An 18,756-nucleotide genomic window follows, 5' to 3' on the forward strand; every position below is an offset into this window, starting at 1 on the left:
CTGGTGTGTTACTGCCCTGGGTTGGCCCTCTAAGAAGCTGGCCACCTACTTCGGGCCTCAGGTGTCAGTCGCCCCCCGACTCCCCAAAATCACCCAGCTTGGAGGTCTACAGCTTCCAGCTCTGCGAGCGCCTGCGCCTGCGCACTCTCAGCCGGACGGGAGCTCCCAGAAGTCTCCGGGCGCCGGTGGGGGGACTTGTGGACTGCGCCGCGCATGCTCGGCGGTGTGACGGCTCCGGACTACATTTCCCACAGGCTACTGCGATTCGGCGAATGTAGCCTGAAACTAGATTTCTCAGCTGCTCCTGGAACGACCTCATTCTACCTCCTCGCCAGTTCATTGTGGTCGTTGACCGGGCAGCGACCTTTGGAGTTCTGCGAGGTAGAAGTCAGCGCCCGGCTCAGAGGTTAGAGCAGCCCCGCCAGGCAACCTGAATTTCTGCAAAGAAACACAGTTAGCACCGGGAGTTCTGCAGACCTGGGTCGGCGCAGAACCCGAACTGAGACATGCGTGAGCGTTGGGTGGACCGGGCGAGGATCCCGGGCCCGCGAGTGCAGGAGAGGCAGGGAAAGGGAGGGTACGTGGGACAGGGCCGGTGTGCACCCGCGAAGACTGGGTGCATGGCCTCCATGCGAATCTGAGCAATTAATATTTGTTACTATTTTGGATAAAATCACTAATTGATTTATGTAAAGGAAGAAAAGACTCTTCAACTCTCTGTTTAAAAAGGAAACGATAGATATGATACCTTGTGCATGCAGCGGGAAGAAGTGGGAGTGCCAGGAAGCCTCTTCTTGTTTGGAAAAAACTTTATAAGTATTACACCTTTTTTAAAGATGAGAGCAATGTCATCTGAAAATTATCAGTGCAGGGAAAAGGACTTCAAAGTATCTGTTGTGCAGATTACTTTCCTAATGACAAAATTATGTAAGAAAGGAGAGCAAGATGACAGCTGTACACATTTCCGTCAATCTCCATATTGCACAGAAATAGGACCCAGCCTTTTCTTAAGGGTCTTCAATTTTGCATTATCCCACAGCAGTAGCTCTCTCTCTCTAGCTGCTAGGGGACAGAGGAAATTTAAACATCAGAGAATCTTTTCTGTTGGTTTTTTGTTTGATTTTAAAGAAGAGTTGCTCAATTTTTTAGTTAGAATTAAAAGAAAGCATGCCAGAGAAACACGTTTTTTTTTTTTTTTTTTTTTTTTTTTGAGACGGAGTCTGGCTCTGTCGCCCGAGCTGGAGTGCAGTGGCCGGATCTCAGCTCACTGCAAGCTCCGCCTCCCGGGTTTACGCCATTCTCCTGCCTCAGCCTCCCGAGTAGCTGGGACTACAGGCGCCGCCACCTCGCCCGGCTAGTTTTTTGTATTTTTAGTAGAGACAGGGTTTCACCGTGTTAGCCAGGATGGTCTCGATCTCCTGACCTCGTGATCCGCCCGTCTCGGCCTCCCAAAGTGCTGGGATTACAGGCTTGAGCCACCGTGCCTGGCCGAGAAACACGTTTTAAGTAAAAAGTGGAAACAGGTCGGGTGGCACGGCTCATGCCTGTAATCCCAGCACTTTGGGAAGCTGAGGCGGGTGGATTGCCTGAGCTCAGGAGTTCGAGACCAGCAACAGGGCAACATGGTGAAACCCTGTCTCTACTACAAATATAAAAATTAGCCAAGTGTGGTGGCGCGCGCTTGTAGTCACAGCTACTTGAGAGGCGGAGGTGGGAGAAGTGCTTGAAACTGGGAGTTGGTGGAGGTTGCAGTGAGTGGAGATGACGCCACTGCAATCCAGCCTGGGCAACAAAGCAAGGCCCTGTCTCTGAAAAAAAAATAGATACATAAATAAATTAAGTGGAAACAAAGTATTTCTTTAATTAAAATGAAATAAAGGTTGTATAATGTTTATGTAATAACAACTCCAATGCAGTCAGGAGTTTGAGACCAGCCTGGCCAACATGGCAAAACCCTGTCTCTACTAAAAATACAAAAATTAGCCAGGCGTTTTGGCAGGCCCTTGTAATCCCAGCTACTGGGGAGGCTCCCAGGAGGTGGAGGTTGCAGTGAACCGAGATCACACTACTGCACTCCAGCCTGGGCAACAGAGCGAGACCCTGTCACAAAACAATAAAAAAAAAAAAAAAGAAAAAAGAAAAAAAAATCCCTTATGATGCCTAATATATAAATTAAATGTAATCCTAGGTGTGTAGGTATAAGAAAAAACATAGTATATGTGGGGTTCGGTCAGACATCTACTGAGGATCTTTGAGTGTATCTCCCCCCTGTGAAAAAGAGGGAACTACCATAATAAGAGTTAACTCGACCGCATGCTGTGGCTCTTGCCTGTAATTCCAGCACTGTGGGAGGCCGAGGTGGGTGGATCACGAGGTCAGGAGATAGAGACCATCCTGGCCAACACGGTGAAACCCCCCTACTAAAAATACAAAAATTAGCTGGGCTTGACTGCACCTGTAGTCCCAGCTACTCAGGAGGGAGGCAGAGGCAGGAGAATCGCTTGAATCTGGAGGCAGAGGTTGCAGTGAGCCAAGATGGCGCCACTGCACTCACTCCAGCCTGAGTGACAGGGCAAGACTCTGTCTCAAAAAAAAAAAAAAAAAAAAAGAGCTAACTCATATTAAACAAGTATTCTATTAAGTTTTGGGGATGGGTTTTCTTATTCTTCAGGACAACCACATGTTGGAGCTGATATTCCTATTACTATTTTAGTGATGAGAAAACTGAGCCATATTAGTAACTGCCTGATCATTTTCTCCTATGTTCTCTATCTCCCATGTCCTGACCAACCTCAGATTTATACTGCCACCATTAAAGAAGCTCTGGATTGGGTGATGTGGACTCTTTCTTAGGCTTAGAACATGGGAATGGAGTGAGGAGAATCTGTTCAAGAGAGGACTGTGCAGCCCAATTTGAGACCTAGATCGACATTCCCAAAATGAGGGCCTAGTGGGAAAGATTGTGTCTGATTCTGCCTTCCTTAAGAAGCGCCACTCCTCTGCATCCAACTCTCTACAGCTTAGTTCACTGGGGCTTGAATTCCACTGTTCTCCAAATTTTGTTTGAGGGTTTTTGTGGCACAGTTCGGAAGCTGAAATGGAGGGACAAGAAGGTTTATTAATGTATGTCATTGAGAACACTAAAGCCTCCTTTTCCTCTTTCTGGATTTTCTAGAGTTTGAACTTCTCAGATAGAGGAACCCCAGTGAAGACTGATCAGTTCCTAGAGTTCTCAAAGCATGGCCCACGTAAGTTGGTGTTTCTTCTTGAAATATTGGGATTTTTACATTATGTGGCTATTTTCCTTAATTGATCTGAAGCATTCTGCATCAGAGTACACCACCTAATTGCCTACTTGATTCCTTCTGTGTGGCAGAAAGATGTCAAAGTATTGTTTCCTCCTTACAAGGTCTTCGTTTCTAATTGATGTTCCTGAATTCATTGAGCAAATTCTGAGCAGGTAAATAGTAAGTCTTAGCTGAAAGGCTGTGATAGAGCAGTGAAGGATTGAAGTCCCATGGCAGAAGTATTTGAGCTTCCTACATCCAGCTGTGGTTTGATGAGTTCGATCTGTTGGCTTCATTTGGCCACACATCAGAAGATTTGAAGTTTTCCACAGAGCTGATAAGATGGAATTTTGTACTAATTGGTCTCAATATGATGAGATAACATGCTCTCTGAGGCTTTTAAGATTGATTGGGGGGCCGGGCGCGGTGGCTCAAGCCTGTAATCCCAGCACTTTGGGAGGCCGAGATGGGCGGATCACGAGGTCACAAGATCAAGACCATCCTGGCTAACACGGTGAAACCCTGTCTCTACTAAAAAAAATACAAAAAACTAGCCGGGCGAGGTGGCAGGCGCCTATAGTCCCAGCTACTCGGGAGGCTGAGGCAGGAGAATGGCGTGAACCCAGGAGGCGGAGCTTGCAGTGAGCTGAGATCCGGCCACTGCACTCCAGCCTGGGCGACAGAGCCAGACTCAGTCTCAAAAAAAAAAAAAAAGATTGATTGGGAATGTGATTGTGACGTGAAACATTGATATGATTCTTCTTGGGATGCCCGAGAGTGATACTAGGTCAATTTTGTTATGGAATGGGACCTGCCAGACTTGGACAACATGCTTTTGGTTCTGAGTCATTTTCATCCTAATCCACTAACTCAAGAATAGCCAAATGGCCAGGTGCAGTGGCTCACACCTGTAAACCCAGGACCTTGGGAGCCCAAGGTGGGAGGATCACTTGAGCCCAAGAGTTCAAGACCAGCCTAGGCAGCATAGCAAGACCCTATCTCTACCAAAAAAAAATTTTTTAATTAGCCAGGCATGGGGGCACCTGCCTGTAGTCCTAACTACTTAGGAACCTCAGACAGAAAGACACTTTGAGCCCAGGAGTTCAAGGTTGCCGTGAGCTATGATCATAGCACTGCACTACACACTGGGCAACACAGTGAGACTCTGTCTCAAAAAAATTTAAAAAAAAACAGACAAAATATTAAGGATATTGTGTGACACTATAAGTATATTGTTATCAGTAGTACATTAACAGAGTACCAGAATTGGGGAAACCTGAGGCATTTGGTTCAGTCTTCATTTATAAATCATTACTTTTTTTTGAGACAGTCTCGCTGTGTCACCCAGGCTAGAGGACAGTGGCACAATTTCGACTCACTGCAACCTCCACCTCCTGAATTCAAGTGATTCTCCTGCCTCAGCTTCCCAAGTAGATGGGATTACAGGCATCTGCCACAACGCCCAGCTAATTTTTGTATTTTTAGTAGAGACAAGTTTCACCATGTAGGCCAGGCTGGTCTCAAACTCCTGACCTCAAGTGATCTGCCCACCTCAGCCTCACAAAGTTACTAACTCAATATAGATCCACAAGATAACTTTTATGTCACTATGGAAAAAAGTGTTTATTAATACAAGGAAAAACACTTATGATCTGACCATAATGAACTTGAAGCTTGAGGAGTTATTCAACAAATTTGTGTCGTGGCTATTTTCTAAGACAGATTTTATTCTACAGTTGGAGAAAGAAATCATAGCTATTTTCCTCTTAAAGGAAGAGTAATATAGAGACTAATCCTTTTTGAGAATTTGTTTAGTTGGATACCTAACAGGCAATATCTTTGTATATACTCTTTTACATAAAAGGGAAACTAGGATTATTTTGTCCATTTCACCACAGATATGGAGTATTGTGATATCCTACAATATATAGGACATTTTGTCCATAGCAGCAGGATTCTTCTAGAACATGCAGATACTATGCTCATCCACTTCCCATGTTATAAGCTTCCAGCCTATGTTATTGTTCCCTTACTACATCGAAACGTTTATTTCCTCTCCTTTCACCTTGAAAGCATTTTCTTTGATTTCACCAGAAATATGTGGGTTTGCAGTTTCAGGGATCAGTGACATTTGAGGATGTGGCCATAGCCTTCTCCCAGCAGGAGTGGGAGAGTCTGGACTCTTCCCAGAGGGGCTTGTACAGAGATGTGATGTTGGAAAACTACAGGAACTTGGTGTCAATGGGTAAGTGTACCTTTCTCAAATAATTGAGAATCTGCTCCCTGTTATACTTTCTCCATTATAGGTTTTAGGGCTATCTTAAGAACTGAACACAATTTCTTCTTGTTGCCAGATAAATCATTTGAGCTTTGTTAGGTTGGAAATGATCCAGTGTCAGGATTAGAATTCTGGATTGTTTATTGCAAAACATTGACAAAAGAGGCCAGGTTTTCTATTATGTTTTTGCTCTGAATTGCTCTGAACGTTCTGTGAAAATCTGACCCACTTTGCAGGCAAAACAGCTAGACAAAGGGTCTTGATTTGTTCTACCTGAAGAGCCTGTACAACTTATATGCCGGCGGATTGGATAAACAAATCATTTAAAACTGGAGCTACCTCATTTTATTTTGTATGATATAATCTGATTTTGTGGTTAAAATTCATCATTTCTGAACTTTGCATTTAAGAGTAAATGCAAATTAAACCTATATCCTATAGGTGTAGATGTCTAAGGAGACTTTGTTTTTCTCTTAGCAAAATAACAATAATAATGTTAGTAACACACAGTGTGCTTACTGTGTGCTGGTTCACTGTTCTCTGCTCTTTATATTAATATATATTTGTATTAACTGATTTTTATCCTTACAAGCACTCTATAGGTGCTAATCATTTTAGATGAGAATTCTAAAGCACAGTGTATTTAAGTGAGTTATGCAAGATCACACAGCCCATAGGTGACGGTAGCAGAAACTTGAACCCAGGCACTTAGGTTCCACAATCCGTGTTCTCAATCACAATGTCATACTTTTTTTTTTTTTTTTTTTTTTTGAGACGGAGTCTCACTCTGTCGCCCAGGCTGGAGTGCAGTGGCCGGATCTCAGCTCACTGGAAGCTCTGCCTCCCGGGTTCACGCCATTCTCCTGTCTCAGCCTCCCGAGTAGCTGGGACTACAGGCGCCCGCCACCACGCCCGGCTAGTTTTTTGTATTTTTTTAGTAGAGACGGGGTTTCACCGTGTTAGCCAGGATGGTCTCGATCTTGTGACCTCGTGATCCGCCCATCTCGGCCTCCCAAAGTGCTGGGATTACAGGCTTGAGCCACCGCGCCCGGCCTTTTTTTTTTTTTTTTTTTTTTTTTTTTTTTTTTTTTTGAGACATAGTCCCACTCTGTTGCCCAGGCTGGAATGGAGTGTAATGATCTCAGCTCACTGCAACCTCCACCTCCCAGGTTCAAGCAATTCTCCGGCCTCAGCCTCCCTAGTAGCTGGGATTACAAGCATACACCATCACACCCAGCTAATTTTTGTATTTTTGGTAGAAACAGGGCTTTACCATGTTGGCCAGGCTGGTCTCGAACTCCTGACCTCAAGTGATCTGCCCACCCTGGCCTCCCAAAGTGCTGGGATTACAGGCATGAGCCACTGGGCCCCGTTTTTTATCAAGACACAAAAAATAAATGAGTATACACTTATCTATATTTATAATAGATAGATAGATTTCATTTAAAATAAAACCTTTCAGCCAGGCGTGGTGGTTCATGCCTGTAATCCCAGCACTTTGGGAGGCCAAGGTGGGCGGATCACAAGGTCAAGAGTTTGAGACAAGCCTGGCCAACATGGTGAAATCCCATCCCTACTAAAAATACAAAAATCAGCTGGGCGTGGTGGCACATGCCTATAGTCCCAGCTACTCAGGAGACTGAGGCAGCAGAATCGCTTGAACCCGGGAGGCAGAGGTTGCAGTGAGCTGAGATCACGTACTGCACTCAAGCCTGGTGACAGAGTGAGACTCCATCTCTAAATAAATAAACAAATAAAACCTTTCTCTACCTATCTGGAATTATGAATCCTCTTACCCTTCTCATCTCTGAGATATAAAGGTCAATATCGTTTGACCTTTCATTTATGGCAAATTTAAGCAAAGTTGAAAGTATTTTTGAACTCATATTTTATTTCTTTTCTACATTCTTATCTCATAAGCAGGACATTCCCTTTCTAAACCACATGTGATCGCCTTATTGGAACGATGGAAAGAGCCTAAGGTGACAGAGAGGAAAGATGGAAGAAGGTGGTGCACAGGTGAGTAAGAGCATGGCAGGTAGGGAGGCCATCGTTGCTGGAAACAGCCCAGCTGTCAGGGAGGAGGTGCATCTCTGCCATATTTGGAAGTTTCCCTTCAAAGCCCTAGGGCCTGCGTAGAAAAAGGCTGAGACTTGGGTAAGAAAGAAATATCTCACCAGCCTCTCCAAAGGAACTTCATTACCCATTTTAATACTCACTCACCTCTTGTTTCTCTCTCAGTTTATTACGGACTTAGTCACTTTCCCAGTGCATTATTCCATCTGTGTTTTGAATTTCACTGCTTTCACCTCCTCTTTTACATTTGGATTTATTCATATATTCTTAGACAGTAATATTTGAACAGAGACAGGAACAAGAAGTGAGAGTTCAGGCCGTGTAATTATGTAAGACATGCCAAGCAGAGGGAATAGCAGATGTGGATGCTTTAGGTGGGAATGAGTTTTGTGTGTTTCAGGAGCAGTAAGTAGGTTTGGGCAGAATTAATGGGAGAAGAGTAAGAAGGAAAAAGCTAGAGTGCTAGCAGGAATTTGAATTCGTTTGTTTTGTTTTGTTTTTGAGTGAGACAGTCTTCTTTTGTCACCTAGGCTGGCATACAGTGGTGCAATCATAGCTCACTGCAGCCTCGACCTCCTGGGCTCAAGCCATTTTCCTGCCTCAGCCTCCTGAGTAGCTGGGACTACAGGCACACGCCACCACACCTGGCTCATTTTTTTTTTTTTTTTTTTTTAGATGGGGTCTCGCTCTGCCGCCCAGGCTGGAGTGCAGTGGCGCGATCTTGGCTCACTGCAAGCTCCACCTCCCAGGTTCACGCTATTATCCTGCCTCAGCCTCCCGAGTAGCTGGGACTACAGGCGCCCGCCACTACGCCCGGCTAATTTTTTTGTATTTTTAGTAGAGATGGGGTTTCACTGTGTTAGCCAGGATGGTCTTGATCTCCTGACCTTGTGATCCACCCACCTCAGCCTCCCAAAGTGCTGGGATTACAGACATGAGCCACCGCGCCCGGCGCACACCTGGCTAATTTTTTTAATCTTCGGTAGAGACAAGGTCTCACTGTGTGGCTCAGGCTGGTCTTGAACTCCTGGGCTCAAGTGATCCTCCTGCCTTGGCCTCCCAAAGTACTGAGATTGCAGGCATGAGCCATCGTGCCTGGTCGGGAATTTGGATTATTTTCTAATGTAACTAGAAACTATGACCTAATTTGCATTTTTCCAATTTTTGAATTTTGGAAAATTCTATTAAATAGGAAACAGATAACAGAAAAACAATATTAAAATGTACAGCTTCATGAGTTATAAAGCAGATACCTTTCTAACCATCACTCTGGTCAAAAGATAAAACATTTTTATGGGGGCTGGGGGACGATGGGAGGGAGAGCATTTGGACAAATATATAATGCATGCAGGGCTTAAAGCCTAGATGATGAGTTGATGGATGCAGCAAACCACCATGGCACATGTATACCTATGTAACAAACCTGCACGTTGTACACGCATATCCCAGAACTTAAAGTAAAATAAAAAATTTAAATAACAATTTTTATAAAATAATATCAGGCTTACAGAAAAATTGGAAAGTTGTACTAAGAGTTTTCATATACCCTTCAACCTGGATTCTCCAAATGAAGAGAGAAAACTCTTTTACCTTCCCTTAAGGCTTATGCCCTGTACCTAATCACACTCACCTTTCTCCCTCCCTGATTAATCACCTCTAACCACTTCAAACTTTGCCAGACATCCCATATTCTCACTCCCAGTCTTACCTGCTCTTCTCAAATCAGCCTGCTATGCTTATGGACACCTGCTGGTTATTTTGGGGTTCTCAGGTCTGTCAGACACCCCACATTGTCCCCCGCTGCTTTTTCCTGCACAGATGCCTAAACCACACAAGTCTTAGCTGTAGTATTTTGTCTCTGTCTGCTAGAATTTTGCCATTTTGAGGGTACCTCTTCCTGTAGTTTTGTTGTATATGTTATCTGTAGTTTTTTTGTTTGTTTGTTTGTTTGTTTGTTTTACAGTTTTGCTATCCTGTTTGCTCTGTTTTTATGGGGGTATTTGTTTAAATTCAAAAACAATGCTACCACTTCCACCATTGTGGTAGTCCATTTTCACACTGCTGATAAAGATATACCTGAGACTGGGTAATTTATAAAGAAAAAGAGGTTTAACGGACTCACAGTTCCATGTGGCTGAGGAGGCCTCACAATCATGGCGGAAGGCAAAAGGCACATCTTACATGGCAGCAGACAAGAGAGAATGAGGACCAAGTGACAGGGGTTTCCCCTTAGAAAGCCATCAGATCTCATGAGACTTATTCACTACCGTGAGAACAGTATGGGAGAAACTGCCCCCATGATTCAGTTATCTCCCACAAGATCCCTCCCACAACACGTGAGAATTAGGAGAGCTACAATTCAAGATGCAATTTGGGTGGAGACACAGCCAAACCCTATCAACCATCATCCTAGTTTATGTTTTTAGATAATTACTGCAGGTATTTATAGTGGGTAGTCTGAATGGGGGCAAGAGCAATGCAAGCTGGGGTTCTGAGTGGTTTGGATTAGGATGTTAGTGGTGGACAGTGGTGAGAAGGCAGGGTGTTCATCATACATTTTTAAGGTAAAACCCACAACATGTAGGTGGATTGTAAATGGATATGGAGGCGAAGAGGGAAATCAAGAAGGATCAACAGGTTTGGACTTGAGCAGCTGAATGGGGGTACAGTCATGTGAGATGGTAAAGAGGGAAGGGCAGGTTGAAGGGCATACCTAAAGGTGTCTGCTTTCCATATGTTAAGTTGGAGATGACTACTAGTGATCCAAGCAGAGATGCTGAGTAGGCTGTGGAATATGCAAGTCTGGAGCTCAGGGAGAGTTTAGGCTACACATGAGAACTTGGGATGCAGCTGTGCCTGGTGGCTCCTGCCTGGAATCCCAACGCTTTGGGAGGCCAAGTTGGGAGGGTCACTTGAGCCCAGGAGTTGGAGATCAGCCTGGGCAACACAGGGATATCCCATCTCTACCTAAAATGTACAAATTAGCCATGCGTGGTGGTACACACCGGTAGTCCCAGCTACTTGGGAGGCTGAGGCAGGAGGATGGCTTGAGCTCAGGAAGTCAAGGCTGCAGTGAGCTATGATCACACCACTGTACTCTAGCCTGGGCAACAGAGAAAAACCCTGTCTCAAAATAAATAAATAAAAATAAAAATTGGGATTCATTGGCATTTGGCTGTCATTTAAAGCCATGGCACTGGCTGAGATCCCCTAGAGAGTCAGTGCAGGTAGTGACTATTCTTTTTTTTTTTTTTTTTTTTTTTTGAGACCAAGTTTTACTCTTGTCACCCAGGCTGGAATGCAGTGATGCAATCTCAGCTCACTGCAACCTCTACCTCCTAGGTTATAGTGTATCCCGGCCCGCGGGATAGTCAGTGTAGGCCCTGGAGGAGGGGGTGGGAATTTGGGGAACAAGAGACACGAGAAATGGAGACAAGACAGTGCTCTGATCAAGTCTCGTTTAATGGCGGTAATGCAATGCCTTATATACATTTGGAGGGGAAGGGGTTGGGCTAAGGCAGAAATGACCTCATTGCGGAAGGCGTGGCCAGATAGGTTTCGGTTTCTCCGGTCGGACGTCATGTTGCGCCTGCGCTGTCAGGTAGTCTTTTCGCCGGCATGGGAAAAATGAATGAAGAAGAAGCGGGAAGAGCGCCATCTTTTAATGGCGGTAGTAATACAGGGAAGAAGGTAAATCTAGGGAGAAGGTGTGGGGTGGAAATGAATATAGCTCAGGCGTTTAATCCTTAATTATTATTTGCTATGGCCGGGGCGTGCAGCTCCGGACAAAAGTGATTCTCCTGCCTCAGCCTCCTGAGTGGCTGGGATTACAGGTGCCTGCCACCAAGCCTTACTAATTTTTTATATTTTTAGTAGAGATGGGGTTTCATCATGTTGCCCATCATGTTGCCCAGGCTGTCTTGAACTCCTGACCTCAGGTGATCCATCTGCCTTGGCCTCCCAAAGTGCAGGGATTACAGGCGTGAGCTACTGCACCCAGCCAGTAGTGGCTACTCTTAACATTTAGAGGTCTTCTAGAGGAGGCTGCAAAAGAGACTGCCTCTTTTAAGGTAGAATTAAAACCAGAAAGTGGTGCCACCAAAGACAAATGAAGAAAGTGTTTCAAGATAGAAGAGTAGGCCAGACACAGTGGCTTCTTCCTATAATCTCAACACTTTGGGAGGCCAAGGCAGGGGGAATCACTTCAAGCCAGGAGTTCAAGACCAGCCTGGGCAACATAGCAGGACCCCCATCTCTACAAAAAGTTTAAAAATTAGCCAGGCATAGAGTTATGCCCCTGTAATCCTAGCTACTCATGAGGCTGATGCAGGAAAACTGCTTGAGCCTAGGAGTTTGAGGCTGCAGTGAGCTATGATCACACCACTGCATTCCAGCCTGGGCAACAGAGCAAGACCGCATCTCTTAAAAAGAAAAAAAAAAAAAAAAGATAGAAGAATGATCATCTGAAAAGTGAACTAAGCTAAGCAGTGATGAGAATTGACCACAATATATATATATTTTTTTCAAGACAGAGTGCCATTCTTGTCGCCCAGGCTGGAGTGTAGTGGCACAATCTTGGCACACTGCAACCTCTGCCTCCAAAGATTCTCCTGCCTCAGCCTCTTGAGTAGCTGGGATTACAGGCGCCTGCTACTATGCTTGGCTAATTTTTGTATTTTTAGTAGAGGTGGGGTTTCATCATGTTGGCCAGGCTGGTCTCAATCTTCTGACCTCAGGTGATCCGCCCACCTCGGCCTCCCAAAGTGCTGGGATTACAGGTGTGAGCCATGGCTCCCAGTCTGACCACAATATTTAGCCTTGCTAAAGGAAATTTTCAGGGGCATCTAGGGTTGAAAGCCTGACTGGTCTGGTAAAAACAGAATGGGAGACAAGCCAGTGCCAAGAATGAGCACAGCAGTCCTCTTGAGGCATTTGGTTCTGAAGAGACAGAAAAAAAAAAAAAAGAAAGAAAGAAGGTCACATTCTGAAGTACTGGGTGGAAGGACTTTGGGGGACACTATTCAAACCAATACACCTTGTATCCTACCAGTCTCCTTATATTACTTGGAGGATTTTCTTTTTTGTTTTTTATAGTATTGCTTAATATCTGGAAGTATTATACCGTTCTTAAAAGTCTGAATTTGGGAACTTTTTTTGCATTTTGCCAACTGAGTTAAAAACTCCATAACAATCTTCACCAAGATTCACTAGTCCTTAATAATTTACCACTTTGCTCTATATCTGTGTGTACAAAATTTTTTTGCTGGACCATTTAAGTAACTTGTAGAATTGCAAGACTTTATTCCTAAATACTGCAGAAGGTACTAAGAATTAAGGATATGATTCAAACACACAAAAGACCATTTCACCTGCAGTGCCCACCGGAGGTTCATCTTAGGCTCAACTGCGCATTCAGACTAAGACTGCCTGTGGTTGTCTTGGCACCATCTGTTCCGCAGCAGGAACCCCAGCTTGCCGGCAGGGCAGCCTCACCTGTTCTGTCAGGCTGCGTCCTTACAGTGGTTCACGCGGGATACACTCGCATAGCCATCCAAAAGTAAGGCGCAGATAGACGAGACACACACCAGGTGAGTTTGCGAGCTGCCACGACTTAAAGAAGATACAAGCATTTCACAGAACTCAGTACCCGTAGCAATTCCATGGGCATGGTTTCCAGGGTCCCCACAGAAGGCATGCCATTTAAGAGATTCTACATTTAGGGAAGCTCAGAGTATGGAGTTCCCATCAGGTACTTATAGAGTTCCACTCAGTCCACATGCAACTTAGCTATCAGTGTCTCCTCTTCCCTCCCCTCTCCTCCCCTCCCCTCCCCTGGCCTCTCCTCCCCTCCCCTGCCCTTCTCTCCCCTCCCCTCCCCTCCCCTCCCCTCCCCTCTCCTCTCCTCTCCTCTCCTCTCTTCCTTTCAGATGGAGTCTTGCTCTGTCGCCCAGGCTGGAGTGCAGTGGCGCAATCTCAGCTCACTGCAACCTCTGCCTCCCAGGTTCAAGAAATTCTCCTGCCTTAGCCTCCAGAGTAGCTGGGATTACAGGCATACACCACCACACCAGATAATTTTGTATTTTTAATAGAGACAGGGTTTCACCATGTTGGCCAGGCTGGTCTTGAACTCCTGACCTCAAGTGATCCACCCGCCTCGGCCTCCCAAAGTGCTGGGATTACAGGGGTGAGCCACTACACCCGGCCAGTGTCTTTATTTTTAAAAATAAATAATGTGGATTAGTAAGACAATGCACCAGGTATCCTTTTGTCATCTAGAACAGCACTTCCAATAGAAATATGATGCAAGCCACAAATATAATTTTAAAATTTCTAGTAGCCACATTTATTAATAAAAAGGAAAAGGAAGATGGTAAAGTTAATTTTAATAACATATTTCATTTCAGTATATTCCAAATATCATTTTAATACATAATCACTATATAATTATTTTCCTTTTAGTAAGTGGTTGAGATCTGGTGTGGATGTTTCACAGAACATCTCAATTTGGTCTAGGCCTGTGGCTCGTGGGCCTCAGATGAGGCAGTGAAGGTCTAGAATGCTGCTTCCTTTATTTTCATATTTATCTTCTGATTTGTCTGATATTTATGACATGTCTTCGTCAGCTTGCTAATCTTTGTTCCTATGGGTAGATAATGAAATTTTTGAATTCTCAACAGTGTTCAATAAAAGTTAAATTTTCTTTTCTTTTTTTTTTTTTTTTTGGAGACAGAGTCTTGTTCTGTCACCAAGGCTGGAGTGCAGTGGTGTGATCTCAGCTCACTGCAACCTTCACCTCCCAGGTTCAAGCAATTCTTCTGCCCCAGCCTCCCCAGTAGCTGGGACTACAGGCACCTGCCACCACATCGGGCTAACTTTTTTTTTTTTTTTGACAGAGTCTTGCTCTGTCACTCAGGCTAGACTACAGTGGCACAATCTCAGCACATTGCAACCTCTGCCTCTCGGGTTCAAGCAATTCTCCTGCCTCAGCCTCCTGAGTAGCTGGGATTACAGGTGCCCATCACCATACCAAGCTAATTTTTGTATTTTTAGTAGAGATGGGGTTTCACCATGTTGGCCAGGCTGGTCTCGAACTCCTGACCTGGTGATCCACCCTCCTTGACCTCCCAAAGTGCTAGGATTACAGGCGTGAACCACTGTGTCCGGCCTAACTTTTGTATTTTTAGTAGAGACAGGGTTTCACCATGTTGGCCAGGCTGGTCTCAAACTCCTGACCTCAACTGATCCACCCTCCTTGGCTTCCCAAAGGGCTGGGATTACTGGCGTAAGCCACCGTGCCTAGTCTAAAAGCTACTTTTTTTAAAAAAAGACATGCAGGTGATGTGTCCAGACTTTTTCAAGCTTTCAAAGGCACTGCAGGTTTTTGAGCAACACAGTGAGGATATGGAAGGATGGTTCATCATTGATTTATTTCACTACTGCATCATCTTTCTAGGCAGTGCCATCATTCATCCACTTTCTTATTTAGTCTTTCTGTTTTCACATGCTTGGGCATAATTGACAAATAATGATGAAATAACTCTCAGGATGATGATACAGAAAAATGTTCCCAGGAAACTTATTCTTACACATGATTCTTACTGGAATAAATAAGATTACTGTCTCATAGTAGATTGTAGTTTTATAAAAAGGTGTAGTAGAGCTCTAATTGTAAAATTGAATGAAATTTAGTGTATTTTGAAAATAAGTAAATTTTCTCTTTGTTCTTTTGAAGGCCTTTAAGAAAGACTAAAAGTCATGAAATGCTAATTCTTAGAAATAGAACTGCTTGAAAAAGAAACTCAAAACCTAAAAATTTATCCCGTGGGCCCTGAGAGAATATTGAAGGTTAAGACAGGTTCAGGGAGGTATGCTGGTCTCAGTTTTCTTTAGCACAGAGATAGGGAATTTCATTGATTTCTGTTCTCAATGTCCCCTGTCTCCTTTTTGGTCATGCTTCAGCCTTGTCTGTAGAATAGGCTGTTATCTTCTTGGGGCCATGATTATCCAAATGTACACAACTATGTCATTTCAACCTCCAAAAGTTTTTTTTCTATTCTTTTATTTAGAGTATCATTTGGAGTTGAACATGATGGCGCACACCTGTAATCCCAGCTCTTTGGGAGGCCGAGACAGGCAGATCACCTGAGGTCAGGAGTTTGACACCAGCCTGGCCAACATGGTGAAATGTCTCTACTAAAAATACAAAACTTAGCTGGGCATGGTGGTGCATGCCTGTAATCCCAGCTACTCAAGCGGCTGAGGCAGGAGAATCACTTGAACCAGGGAGGTGGAGGTTGCACTAAGCTGACATAGCCACACCGCACTCCAGCCTGGGTGACAGAGCGAGACTCTGTCTTAAAAAAAAAAAAAAAAACAGGCCAAGCGCGGTGGCTCACGCCTGTAATCTCAGCACTTTGAGAGGCCAAGGCGGACGGATCACGAGGTCACGAGATCGAGACCATCCTGGCCAACATGGGGAAACCCCGTCTCTACTAAAAATACAAAAAACTAGCCAGGCGTGGTGGCGGAAGCCTGTAGTCCCAGCTACTCGGGAGGCTGAGGCAGGAGAATGGCGTGAAGCCGGGAGGTGGAGCTTGCAATGAGCTGAGATCGTGCCACTGCACTCCAGCCTGGGCGACAGAGAAAGACTCTGTCTCAAAAAAACAAAATTGAGTATCATTTAGATCATTTGATGAGAAAATGGTTGCACAATAGCATTTATGACTCTAGGCATTTGAACCCTAGAGTATAGACAAATCCTAAGAGAATGGTTACGGTCAGAATTTATAGTTCACTTCTAAGCCAGGATCAAAGACTTATACCCAAATGCAACCACGTGGACAGATCCCATCCCTAATCCAAAGAGCCTACAGAACCAGATATAGAAGAATTATCCCAATTATCTAATTTCATGATTTCTTATTTCTTTCCTAAATCATTTTAGAGTTTTTAAAGATTTCAGAGGTCTTTAAAGATACGAGTACAACATTCTTCTCATAAGAATAATGTTTCTTGCTTGGAAGGCAAGGTACTTTTTTAAACAATGTATTTTGAACCAGTTGCCTATTGAGTTTCATGGACATGAATTTGTGTCTTTGTGACATTGTCCAGATCTGTTATCTGGATTACAGGGCAAATATGATTCTCCCCATTTTGAGGGTCCTTTTGTGTAGCCTGACATTAAAAGGCTCGGAGGTAGAAAAAAACAGTCCAAAGTTCTCTTTCAGTGGTGACTGAAGTTTTGTTTTGTTTTGTTTTGTTTTTGAGATGGAGTCTCACTCTGTTGCCCAGGCTGGAGTGCAATGGCACGATCTTGGCTTACTGCAGCCTCCACCTCCTGGGTTCAAGCGATTCTTCTGCCTCAGCCTCCCGAATAGCTGGGATTACAAGTGCCTGCCACCATGCCCAGCTAATTTTTGTATTTTTAGTATAGACAGGGTTTCGCCATGTTGGCCAGGCTGGTCTTGAACTCCTGACCTCATGATCTGCCCGCCGGTTTCCCAAAGTGCTGGGATTACAGGTGTGAGCCACTGCACGCAGCCTGACTGAAGTTTTTTGACACAAACTAAGGTCCAGTTTTTCTCCTCTTTGAATTAAGTTATCTAAAGGTTTCTTTTTCTGACAAGGGGGATGAATGGGCCACAGTGATCCTAAGAGATAACGGGAACCGTCCTAAAGGCAAGTATTGAGTTCAGTGAGATAACATCTAATCCAATTTTGCAGTTGGTTTTTGTGTACAAACCCAGTGCTTTAGTGGCCACCCCGGTGATCTTGTCCTATGGGCTTATCAAATAATATGGTAATATTTTAAAAGGTGGTAAACAGTTTTGTCTGAATATATCAAAGGAGGCAATGTGTATCTTATCAGGAGACATCTAACGTCTGGCTGTGCTCCTCATTAAAAGACTGTCTACTAGATTACAGTGATAATGGTCCAAGCCCACATTATTGAGTTACATGTTTCTCCTTGTGACTAAACAATAATCTGTGTGATCTTACTTTATTCTCAAGGAGTATGCATTTCTTCAGTTTAGCAATATGTCTTGTCATGGTTTTAACAACAAATGATAATTGTCATTGGAATTATAAAATATCATTCTTTGCATGGAGATATTTTATTACTATTATTTCTTTTGTATAGGAGGCTGGACTCAGTGGCTCATGCCTGTAATCCCAGGACTTTGGGAGGTGAGGTGGGAGGATGACTTGAGCCTAGGGGTTGGAGACCAGCCTGGGCAATGTGACGAGACCCCATCTCTATAAAAATTACAAAAACATTAGCTGGGCATGGCGGCACATACCTGTAGTCCCAGCTACCCAGGAGGCTGAGGTAGGAGGGAATCACCTGAGCCTGGGAGTTTGAGGCTGCATTGAGCTGTGGTTGTGCCACTGCACTCCAGCCTGGGCAAGAGTGAGATCCTGTCTCAAAAAAGAAAAAAAGAAAAAGAAAACCAGCAGGAAACCAAGGAATGAAGTGCTGGAAAATAAAGACATGGACATCCTTAGACAAAGTTGGCAGTTTACCATATTCCTGATAAAGTGACATTTTATTTTAAACACGGATAGGATAAGAAAGCTCCAGTCTACAAACAAAACATGCCAGAAGATTTTTAGGCAATGATGCCACTTGCACATGGAACCAAAAGGTGAGAAAATTTGTAAGAACGTCAAGGTGCTAAAAGGGGGAAATTAGGTCAGTATGGGACAGAGGGAGCTGTGTCTTGATGTGAGGCGTGAGAGGTGAACAGGGACCATATTATTTGTGGAAAGATACATGGATTTTAATGTCAGTGCCACAAGAAACCCCCAGAAGGAACAATAAAATATGGATTATAAAAATTTCATCTGCATCAGAAACATTTGTTAGAAAGGTTGATAGTACTGATGCCCAGGAACGTCCCCTGTATCTGATTCAGAGGGCCTGGATGCTGCTTGAACATCCATTTTTTAACAGGCTCTTCAAAGATTTTTATGCACACCTAAATAAAAACTGTGTCACTAATCACCAACCTTACTATTTTACATAAACACTTGTTAATCTCTGTATTCCTTCTGTTTTTTGAATTTCATAATGGTATTTTAATATTACTGAGCTATTTATTTCTAGTTAGTGTT

The 18,756-nt window shown here is 44.0% G+C and overlaps 1 protein-coding gene across 4 annotated transcripts in view; it reads left to right on the forward strand.

Moving 5' to 3' along the window:
• The window catches only part of LOC105495551 (zinc finger protein 30), a 28,354-nt gene continuing 9,598 nt past the window's right edge, over window positions 1-18,756 (forward strand). Inside the window, exons 1-4 of one of the 4 annotated variants that reach the window (XM_011765258.3) lie at window positions 1-406; window positions 3,176-3,248; window positions 5,400-5,532; window positions 7,486-7,584. In XM_011765258.3, coding sequence (XP_011763560.2) covers window positions 3,240-3,248; window positions 5,400-5,532; window positions 7,486-7,584 — 241 coding nt within the window. In that variant the 5' untranslated portion in view covers window positions 1-406; window positions 3,176-3,239. Of the gene's footprint in view, window positions 407-3,175; window positions 3,249-5,399; window positions 5,533-7,485; window positions 7,585-15,707; window positions 18,288-18,756 lie in introns of those variants that run through there. The other 3 variants (XM_011765259.3, XM_011765260.2, XM_071086264.1) reach the window with 3 other exon arrangements.

The sequence above is a fragment of the Macaca nemestrina genome, chromosome 20 (assembly GCF_043159975.1).
Source record: "Macaca nemestrina isolate mMacNem1 chromosome 20, mMacNem.hap1, whole genome shotgun sequence".
In the NCBI taxonomy this organism is placed as follows: Eukaryota; Metazoa; Chordata; class Mammalia; order Primates; family Cercopithecidae; genus Macaca; species Macaca nemestrina.